The sequence below is a fragment of the Anneissia japonica genome, unplaced genomic scaffold (genome assembly GCF_011630105.1).
Source record: "Anneissia japonica isolate Jap-2015-1 unplaced genomic scaffold, ASM1163010v1 scaffold737_len1565949_cov176, whole genome shotgun sequence".
Lineage (NCBI taxonomy): Eukaryota > Metazoa > Echinodermata > Crinoidea > Comatulida > Comatulidae > Anneissia > Anneissia japonica.
The window spans coordinates 206341-217849 of record NW_022741618.1 but is presented as its reverse complement, the minus strand read 5'-3'; the positions used below and the strand labels follow the sequence as shown (position 1 = coordinate 217849).

General features: G+C 34.7%; 1 protein-coding gene across 1 annotated transcript; it reads left to right on the top strand.

Annotated features, from left to right (window-relative positions):
• The first annotated feature begins 238 nt into the window (after nucleotides 1–238).
• On the top strand, nucleotides 239–10498 carry LOC117118870 (TATA box-binding protein-associated factor RNA polymerase I subunit B-like). Its single transcript, XM_033263615.1, has 10 exons — nucleotides 239–355; nucleotides 2862–2970; nucleotides 3372–3487; nucleotides 4160–4429; nucleotides 5131–5487; nucleotides 6305–6434; nucleotides 6729–6947; nucleotides 7468–7558; nucleotides 8885–8991; nucleotides 9327–10498. Exons 1-10 carry the CDS (start codon nucleotides 266–268, stop codon nucleotides 10160–10162), a joined length of 2325 nt encoding a protein of 774 aa, XP_033119506.1. The 5' UTR covers nucleotides 239–265; the 3' UTR covers nucleotides 10163–10498.
• Nucleotides 10499–11509: the final 1011 nt, after the last annotated feature.

Genomic DNA, 11509 nt, shown 5'->3' with positions numbered 1-11509 from the left:
AACATACACTTTCTTCTTTTTTAAGCTGAATTTGTTAGCGGCCATCTTGGTAGCCGGTGTTACCAAGACTGTAATTCAAACATGGAGTAATTATCAAAAAGTATTAAAAACCTTTCAGGACCTTAGTAATCAGAGCATTTTTTGCATTTAAAACAAACAAATACATGAACGGCGACGATAAATTCGCCCTTGTTATAGTTCTGTCTCTTATACACATCTAGATGTGTATAAGAGACAGGTTTCTGCGTTTTCGTTTTTCCTAAAAATGCCAGTTTGTCATGTTTGTGATGCTGTTGACGACTTCCATGATGAAGACGGCTTGTATTATTGTAATGTCTGCAACACTCAATCTCAGGTAGTACTACCTCATGGCCCCTAAAAAACCAGGCCTAAGTAAGCTAGCTAGGCCGGGCCTAACTAGGCCCTAGCCTAGCCTGTCACCACATGATGATGTCTGATGATTGCTGCTCACACAGACACAGACAGGGCTCCGGTGGGCATTTGTCCTTCTATTCTACTACTACTGCCGCCTAGAGAGTAGTAGTAGTAGAGTACCTGTCTAGGATGCCTAAGCTAGGCCTAACATATCGGAGCTAGGCTTAAAGTTAATCCTGCCGTCTATGCCAGCCTTGGTCCCTAGATAGATAGACATAAAAAAATAGTATTGAATTTTTTTGTTTTGGTTAATCTACAGTATTTATTAGCCTAATAATTTTTTTTTTCCCGAAAAAAGTATTTTTTCTGAAAAGCACAGACGGAATTCTAGGACTATGTTTGCACAGGGAATATATTCCCAAGCCTTACTTTACAGTGTGGCTATAGACTACTATACTAAGCTAAAATATACTATAAGAATGAAATGAAGATTATTATTATAAAACATATAAATTATAAGGGCTCAACAAAACATTAATTTAAATTGAATTATTGATACTGATGATATTTTATTAATTTATAAGCTAAATGTTTTGTTAGTAATTAATCTTTACGGCTGGTAGTTAGTCACAGACTACGCCCATACGCAATTTAGCACAATGAAGCAGCAAGTTATGGGTTATTCTCCTACCTTTACCTTCAACAATTTTACGCAAATCTGAGGTGTTGATTAGTGGAGCTGACTTGACCCAAACTTAAAAATTCACAGTCTCGTTATCTAATGCACTACAGCATGTCGGAACAATATGCATTTCTATTATTGAACAGTTTTCTACCACAATGTAAAGTATTCCATTTGGGAACCAGTCAATTCGAGCGGATGCCACTTTGAGCGAAGGTCAATTCGCGCGGATGCTAGTTTGAGCGGAAGAAGATCCACTTGTGCGAACAACAACCTGTGCGAGTTATATACGAATTACTTCAAAATTTCCTATTTTTGAGCTAAAAATGTGACATTTTCAAAGGGGAAGGGGGCACACAACAGTTCCAGAATAGATAAGTGAGTAGCATAACTCAATTACAAATATAATTTGAGCTAAAAATTTGACATTTTCAAAGGGGGAGGGGGCACACAACAGTTCCAGAATAAATAAGTGAGTAGCATAACTCAATTACAAATATAATTTGCTTTTTAAATACAGAACACCAACCAGTGGCGGATCTGGGGCAGGGGGAGGGGTGGTGAATAGGGTGGCTAGCCACCTCACTTTGTTTACCGTGAAAAAAATAATGCTCACTCGTCTTGTGTGTGTGCTTCCCGTGCACTCATGTAAAACATACACTTTCTTCTTTTTTAAGCTGAAAAGTGCGCAATTCTATTATAGTTTTAACCTGTTAGCGGCCATCTTTAGTAGTCGGAGTTGCCAAGACTGTAATCAAACATGGAGTAATTATCAAAAAGTACTAAAAACCTTTCAGAACCTTAGTAATCAGAGCATTTTTGTGCATTTAAAACAAACAAATACGACAATACGGCGACGATAAATTCGCCCTTGTTATAGTTCGCACTAAATGCATCCGCTCAAACTGACATCCGCTCGAATTGACTCACAGGAGATTACCATTTTCTTGATGACTTCTTCATTCCTAGACAAATTCAGATGTTGTAGATCGCATCTTCTGGAATGCTCTTGCATTTGTGTATGCTTTATACAGTCCAGCGTCAGAGGTAGGCAGGGTAATTGTTTCACAAACCTGCCACATTCTTATCTTCTATTATTTTTTTTATTATCTCACCCACCAATGCCATGAACTCTCATGATAAGATATTTTAATTCTTCCCACAATTAATTAAAAAAAAAAAACATTAATTAATCTGTTTTCCTGAACTGTTTACAATGCAGATACGATCGTGAGCGATAAAGTGCGCCCTCTCTAATGAGATTAGCTTATGTACTTTGCATCTCGCACACTGCGGTTGATCGAGTAGGCCTGAGATATGTTTGCTTAATTGTCAAAATCTCGGTCAAAATCATTTTTTAAACAAAATTTGAAATAATTCCAATAAAATATTATATTTCACAAGTGTCAATACTAGCAACGGAAAATATAATGTTGGCCGTTTTTATGTCTGATAACAGAACCTAAATCAAGGTAAGGCTAAGCCTTAGCCTAGCAGTGTTGCCAGGCTCGTGTTTCCGGCACCTACTATATTTCTTCACAGACCTATCACAAAATCAAACATAAAAAAAATTCATCCCTGTTTATTTTTTGTGTGGAACACAAAAAAAAACAAAAAAACTTCAGTCTTATTTTACATTTTTTCATGTTTAGGAATGTCTAAATTCAGTTAAACTAGCAATTTCGTATTATATTTTTTCTATATAACATATATAAAAGTAAGATTTTTTTAACTACTAAAATTTTGCTGGGAATGGGGCTTTTAATTAGATTTACTATGACAACTTAATTATTTTAATTTGTAGAGCATGCAGGTTTTGGAACAAGAAGATCCTTACGCTGGTGCTAGTGGTGGCCGATTCAATATGTCTCAGTCCATGCTTGCTGTCAAAGTGTCTGCGAAACCAAGGAAAGGTAGCCCACATTTGAAAGAGAACAAGTTAAAAAATGATTTTCAAAAACCAACCAAAAATCATCATTGTCAATTGTATTTTTTTTACAGTATTTTAATAGAATGTGTGTTTTCTAATGCCTTAAGTTGTCTAAAACAGTGTTTTTACTTAGCAGTTGAAAAGGCTGTCTACTTTCTTAACCATGTTGTAACTATTATGGAATTATAGTCAGGTTTTGACTACACTATAGGAAATAGAAGCTGTGAAAAAATTGCCCGAAACTTGCAGGGCTGAAGACAATTTTTAAAGGAAATAATGACTCCTAAGGCTTCTATTTTCTTATAGTACTGTAAACATTAAAGTGATTAAAATTAAAATCTTAATAAATATTGAATTCAGTATTGTATCTGTATTTCTCTGCAGAGTTGAATGTTGAACTGGCAAAGACTAAGCCATGGTGGAGTTTTGAGGCTTTCCAGATTATTCTACGTGCTCAAGTTGACTTGTTGATTGCACAGGGGGTGTCCAAGCAATTGAGTGTAGGTTTTCATTTTTTTCTGATTTCAAAAGTTCCTTTCTGAAACTAATTGTTTCATTATTCATATTAAAATATAGCCATTTTCATTGGTTTGATTTTCAAAAACTGTAATATTTTTTTTTGTGGTAAAGAATTAGCAATATGGAATTATTGAGCACTCTATATTTAAACAAATGCAGTATAATGACACAAATTTTTTTAACTTTTTAGAAAGTAAATTGGCATAATATAATTGGTACTGTGTATATATCGATATAACTGTATATATATTAGGGTTGTACTATAAACATGCTCAGGCATAAGGAAGGCCCAGTTGTTAATGTGTCTGCAAAGTTTAAATAAATAATAATTAAATGCCTATGGCACACAAACTTAAGCCCCCTGGGGGAGTATTCCATAATGTTGCAGCAGGTACATCAGCACATTTTGGCATTTAACCCTAAAAGGTACCCATTTATACTCCTGGGTTGAGAGAAGCAATGCAGATAAAGTGCCTTGCCCAAGGACACAAGTGAAATGTACAGCGAGGGATTGAAAACCCGACCTCGAGGGTGGGAAACCTAACCGTTCCTGTTGCGCCAAACCACTTCCACTGATTGAACTTATCTTTCCATTTAATAAATGTTTACTATATATATTTATATTCTAATACTATATTTGTTTTTACACGAAGGAGGTTGTGAAAACAATTTGGTTTAAATATCTGCAAATGTCAGGTGTTGCGTTTTGCTCAACCAGTAAACAGCAGATGTCGGCATACCGGAAGATGGTAGAGGAACGACAGCTTGAGGTCCGTGTACGAGCTGAATCTAAAGTACGAGCTAGACGCAAGAAACTGGCAGAGGACAAGAGAAGCACATCTGCAGCAGATGCTAAAGATGGTGGCTCAGCTAAGCCAGAAGGCATTGATAGTGGATTGGATACAGAAGAAAACATTAACACTGTTAGTGTTAGCTTTCCCCTTATAATTATTTTAATCTGAAATTAATACTTTAACAACTAGAGCATTCACTTCATAAAGTGCATACCTCTGCCCTGTCTTTAAATACCGAACAGTATGCAGGCTGGTTATGGGCGATACCATTATTTTCTTTTATGCTCAATATTGCATTAATCAAGCCAGCGTGTGCATTTATGCATAAACAAACAAGGTTAAATTTGAAAACAATTGCACGGTGGTATTTAAACCGCCAAATGATTTTCGACTCTAAATGTTTTGGCAATTTTGGGATATGGGATCATTTTGAATTGAGAAAGATCCTTCAAGTTCAATTCTTCTTTATTGTTATAAGTACTACGCATAAAATGTTATTATAGCGCATTACATATATTTAATAACATTAGCTCAGCTTTATTTTACACATTACTAACATGGTTACCATCATTATTTCATTATGAGTTAAGATGTGGCATGTTAGTTAAGTGCTCACCTTCCAATTCAAAAGACCTGGGTTCAATCCAGACAGATAAAACAATTGTCCATTCCTAAGCCACATTAAGACTTAAATGTTGAGGACTGAAAGTTTCAAATTGACAAATTAATTAGTAATTATCTGGAGTGTTGGATGGACCAAAAAAAAAAAGTAATAGTGATCCATCTAATTAAGCAAATCTTTATGATGATATTGCTCTTTCTTTAAACAGAATAGTGAAGCTACCGACAGTGATGTTGATGCATTGTCTGTGAAGTCATATAGTTCGGCAAAATCAGGGATGTCCGCTGCAAGTAGTCGTAAGAGTGGTTGCACGGACCGCCATACGATAAATATTCGTAAACAGGCAAAATCAGAGAGTGAGCCAAGAGTTGGCATTCTAAGTCTGAAACACCTTGTTTGTTTTTTGTACCTCGGACTGCGTTATCTCAAAGAACCAATCATAATGAGTGATCTTCAACGTTGGATAAGTGCTGGCTTGTTACCTTATTTTGGAACAGAAGATGTTTTGCCTCAATATATGGTGGCAAGTATGGGGTCGAGCGAGCTAAGACAGTTTCTTAATCGAGTAAGTGAAGCTGTATTGACTAGGCAAGAAAACTTTTATACATTAAGCTTAGCACGTTTCAAATGATAGATAGATATATTTTTAAATTTCTATAGCTGGTTGAAACATGGTTTGTCCTTGCACTTTATCATTCCTTCACTTCACCCTTTCATATAAAATTTTGCTTCCTTATCCTTTCTGTCAGGACTCTTCTACGATTCAAGTGATTAATATAATAAATACCCTCAACGTTAAAACCTAACTAAGCATTGTGATATATTGTATGTATATCTATGAATAATTATGTTAGCTGCTAATAAAATTTAATTGGATTAAATTATTAGTTTCAAAATTATTTTATAAAATGGGAAAAAAAAGGAAAATTATATTCAAATTCAAGTCTGGGAGTGCCATTTCTGGTCATATGAAAGTGCCATAATCATACATTTTTTAACCAAAACCATTTTTTTATGGGTGGCTGAGGTGGTATAGACCGTCTTCTGTGAACCTTTTTTTCTGGGCCATTCTATTTTGAATTGCTGGATCCGCCACTGAATGGAAATGCGGCATTGGTGCAGCCTTAGGGATCTTAAGCTGGACAGACTCACTGCGTTGTACGACGATTCCAGCTCGCTCCATGTGAGCAGTAGATGATGCAACGTCATCTGCCAATTGTCATTGGCAGTCTGAATGGATCATCATTAAAAACAATCCAATACACCCGCGTTGTGGCGTTGCATAGAATCAACGACCGTCGAGTGCAGTGAATTTCCCGGCTTTAGACAACACCGCCCGAATGTATAGTCCGGCAAATGATCAATGAGTTTTGTTTCTTCAGGATATACCATCATTGCCACGATTGGAGAAACTCTGGCGTTCACTGACAACATTTTTACACATCGAGAATCTACCACCGGTTGATATAAGACTGTTGATATCTCGGTTTCTATTAGATCTTAACTTGCCACGTAAGTTCATTTCCTTTCCTACCCCTTGAACAGACTAAATTAATATCTATTAATAATAATTATAAATGATGAATGTGAAACTGTATGATTGAAGAAATTCATCATGATTCATATTTGCTATAACAAATATTAAACATAAGTGGACAAAATTTTAGATATTTTATAAATAGAATAATATTTTATTATGAAACTCTATGTCTACAGTTGATTTAATTTCCATTTATTCAATTTTTGTTGTATTGTAAATGAAAAAAACTTATTTTAAATACAAAAAAAAACAATCATTTCTGGTAGGAGAAATTCATGCCTTGACACAGAATTTAGTTCATCGTAAGCTGTCCTGTAAGCACATTGTTGGCAAAAGGAAAGGAAGACAAATGGAGCATCCATCCTGCGAAGGGGAAGCACTGGGGTTCATCTTTATCGCCTTAAAATTATGTTTCCATCTTGATGACAAATTTGAGCACAAACAGTCGGCGATTTGTAGGAAGATTCAGCAGTGTTGTGATGCTAGTGAGTCAAATCAAAAATTCAAAAAACTGTTTTTTCTATGTTCTTTCCACAAGCCTCATCTTCAAACTGATGGGTCAGGGGAAAAGAGATCAGTACTCCAAAACAAGCAAATTTTTTATTTAAATTCTATGTACCAGTGTCTATTATAGTCATGCATTTCTAAACAAAAATCTGATTCCTAATATTTTTTTAACAATTAATATATTTTCACATTGTATATATTTCATGTTTTACTTAATATTTTAATATACATATACACAAAACATTCCCATTTTAATTTTTAAATATACATTTGTATTTTTTTAAGTCAATAAATGAATGTTGGATTTTGAAAGACCACTGCCCAGCTCTGTGTCTTTTGGGCCTGCAACTGTATTGTCAAACAAAAGTCTAACAATTGGTTTCAGTTAATCTAAAGTTCAGTCATCATAGGTTTGTTGAATATCGAAAGCATCAATCAATCCTTTAATTAACAATAGTATTTTCTGGCTAACTTTGTTACATTTCACCCGTGAATTAGGTTGCAACTATTTTGTTTGGGACGAGTGGGTCCTTGCTCAGAAGCTCAGGTGTCAGGAGCAACAGATGACGTCAGTTCCCACAAAACCCAGGTGAGAATTAATTTTATTTTTGATCCTCAAGCTCTGTCCAGAAAAAAAAAAACTGTTGTATGCCCATATATGTTCATAATATGCCCATATATGGTCATGATGTGATATCATGACCATATATAGGCATGTCACATGTTTTTATCAAATAGAATTATAGTCTTCACAGAGCTTAATTTAATATATTTACTTAGAGCCGAGCATTTGGCTATTTTTTTTTTTGTATTAAGGTTTTTATTATTATTTTTATTTATTCATTTATTTATTGATTTAAAAAAATTTTTTTTTGGCTGTCATTCTGTGGAATATTATTTTTAGAATTGAATCTAACTGTTGATATGTTTTACTGTTTTTTGTGTATTTGAGGAAACCAAATTTCAATTTTACTTGTATTATTGACAATAAAATTACTTTGAAATTTGAACTATGGTTTAAAGATTTTGTTTGGGTGTGTTCGCTCAGCTCCTCATGATAAATTCAGTACAATAATGCTGCAAGTTACAGGTTGTTCTCCTACCTACCCCCACTGATCTTTACTAGAAAAGCTGGACTGCTCATCGGTCAATCATTGTACGGAAAAAAGTGTAGCCACCGACGCCATGTTGGAGGGACTAAATAATGTACCAGTTCAGACAGGTTTCTATTGGCATTTGTTAAAATTATTGTTAAAAATAACGATTCTTGCAATACTTTTCAATAATAAATTTTAATTTAACATAAGGGTTTTTTTCAAATCATCTAACCACTCAATGCAACTGTTTATGCAGTTTACAAAAGCGCAAGCGAAGTCGCATTATAGTGACGTTGAGTGTCGATCACTAATACAACGTAATTAACTTCACTTGCGCTTTTTTAAACTGCATAAACAGTTGCGTCAAATGGCTGGATGATTTGAAAAATAATCATTACGTTCAATTTAAATTAAAATTTATTATTAAAAAGTATTGCAATAATCATTATTTTTAACAGTAATTTAAACAGATGCCAAAAGAAACTTGTCTAAACTGATATGTCGCTTAGGCTCAGTGGAATCACTAAAACCAGCCAGTGAGCAATCCAGCTATTATAGTAGAGATCAGTACCTACCCCTCGCATGACATTTTGTTGGACAATATTTGTGTCCCTTACATGTTGGTTGTCGCTGCATTGTAACTGCCACAAATCCTCAGGTTGTCTAACCAAAATTTTATATTAATATTTTATGTAATTTTGTATATCAAGCAGCAATTATTAACTAATTATAACTGTCTACTTATCAAATATTAAATCAACTAGTTTATTTAGGATTTGTATTGAAATATATTTGCTTGATTATATTTTTGTGGTCAGGGATGTTTTGAAGTTAAGAAACTTGAAATCTTTCATCGACTTTGAGAAGAATACATATAGGAAGTGGCTTGCTGGTGAAACGTCTTATCAAGCATGGACATCAAATAGTAAGGAATATTCTAGTTAAATACCATTATTAATTGCATAGAGTAAAAATAGTACCAGAGTACTTATTTATAGTCTTTGCATAATTTCTCTGGTAAATTTGATAAAGGATTGAATGCTCTATTATTCTTTTAATAGGTACCAGTGTCTATGGTAATACATATTTTATAACAAACTAGAGTGGTCATTGCATTGAGTGTATTTCTCCAGCCTGTCCTAAATAAAGAATGAGAACATCATAACAATTTTACTTCCTGTGACCTTTTAATTCCAAAATTTAGACAGTAGTTCTTCTTTAATCACTCATTGGCATAACATGTTCTAATATTTTTTTTAGAAATGGAGACAAGAGTAGAGATGATGAAACCCTTCCTTGCACTGTCAGATGATACTGAAGCACGACCTACGAAGGTCAGACCATCAACGTTTGTACATCTGCACCCTAACCAAGATTCCTCTGCTGAAGTGATGAAGCTGCACATAAGCGGAGTGTCATACTACACAAGGGAAGCAATATTGAGCAAAGATTTCTCAGTTACATCTCTGGAATATGTTTCACAAAGTGCAATAAAATCTGTAGGAGGTCGTTTACTGGAAGATCAACAAAGTAGAGATGACCCTAGTCTTAAACATAGAAAGGAACATTGGCAGGACTCTCAGCAGGATAGCGGAGGTGTTCCAAATCAGGTGGACTTCAATTTCATGGCTGGAGATCTGTTAGAATGTGTTCCATCAACAACAGATGAGGAGCCAGTATTTTCACAGTCCAAGATGCAGAGTGGAACTAAACGTACATGGAGCCAGATCAGAACTTTAGATTGCTATAAGCACATTGACATCACAGATGAAAGGACCGGTGATAGTATAGGTGAGCGAAGTGCAAAATGTAGGAAAGGAAATTTAACCGAGTCAATTAAGAGACATACTTGTAGACGGTTGCAAAAGAAACTTAAAAAGATGTCTAGAGACCACTCCTACATTATCTATCCTGAGATGAAAAGCCGCAACCAATTGGATCTGAAGCTCCAAGCGGATCAATTTCATTATTCGTATATTTGGTTGCTTAAACATCTCAGCAAACTAATTGGCCAAAAATTTGATGTATTACGTACTGAAGTAAATAGGTTAGAGAAAGCACTGTGCCTTGACAAAGAATTAAAAGAGAGTGGCTGAAACAACTCAAATGTGTGTATTGTGATTGTTTGTTTTTTTGTTTTTTTTTGGGTGGGGGGTGCAAAAGACACCTTGAGCAACCCAATTTTGTAGGGCTTCTCTGGTGTTGGATTGGGCTATCATTGGGAGACTATTGCCTATTCTAAAGGGTGTACTACATTCATTACTGTACACATAGGCCATATTGCATACTGGACCAACAGCTCAGTGGTAGTGCTGCAGATGGGCAGAAGAGGCAATTTCCCTCCGTCGGACAGACCTAGACCACCCTTTAAAAAGCGTTTTATATGTACTAACTTCATTTTTAGTTCCTTTGTGACCTTATTTTTAGTTCCTTTGTGACCTTAAGGTCACAAGGAACTAATGGGATAATTCAAACGTGAAATGTGTGTGTGTGTGTGTGTGAGCAGCGGGTTTGTAAACGAATAGGCTCCTAAACGATGCCTCACGGTGGGTATAAAAATTTTGATATGCGCATGCGTCGGAAAAACTTTGCTGACATTTTGTCGTGCGAGGGTAAGCGAGCTCCATAATGCATACCTTGTTGGCGAATATACTCATTTGAGGTTTATGTACATTATAGGACGATTATTATTATTATTATTATTATTATTATTATTATTATTATTTTATTATTATTTTGTCTGGAACTGTTGTCCTAAATTCATGTACAATATATTGTATAAGTAACCTCTGCTAATTAGCATGTATCAGCTCTGTTCAGCTATATAAACCATTTGTTATTCTATAAAGTATAGGCCTACGCCCTTATTGTTTATGCTAATAAAGTGTTTAAAGAAGGTTTATTGCAGGAACGGCCGAAATATTTGTTTAGTAATAAACGTATTTATGTCACTAGTTTTAACCTTTGTTATTTTTTCTAAAATAATGTGTTGTGCTCTTTATTTATCTACCATTTATATCCATTACACATCTTTCAATTAATTGTTATCGTGCTTTGTGAGGATGAATTCGGAAGATTCTCATTAAATGGAATAAAACCCACAGAGGCCTAGAATGGCAATTTTTTGGCCCCTATTTCTTTCAGTAAGTTAATTAGACTTCACGTAGAGTGCCTTGAATACTTTAGAATAAGCCTCTCGATTATAATAATAAATTATTGAGCTTACACTCCCAATGTTACGGTGCGTCAAAACCAACAAAATTACATTAAAAAGCACAAACACAATATTTGAAAGAACCTTCCTTTCATTTTTTTTTATCTATTTATTTACCTTATTGTTTATCCTGGGGGCTGCTCAGGGATAAAATCCGTGAAACAAACAGTAAAACACAAAAAAAAAAAAAAAAAAAAAAAAAAAAAGAAAATGGGAAAACAAACATTAA

Excerpts from the sequence above, each read along its gene's own strand:
- LOC117118870 (XM_033263615.1), top strand. The coding sequence starts at position 266 with ATGCCAGTTTGTCATGTTTGTGATGCTGTTGACGACTTCCATGATGAA. Across the intron at positions 3,488-4,159 it reads GGGTGTCCAAGCAATTGAGT|GAGGTTGTGAAAACAATTTG; the intron begins GTAGGTTTTCAT and ends TTTTACACGAAG. Across the intron at positions 6,948-7,467 it reads TCAGCAGTGTTGTGATGCTA|GTTGCAACTATTTTGTTTGG; the intron begins GTGAGTCAAATC and ends CCCGTGAATTAG.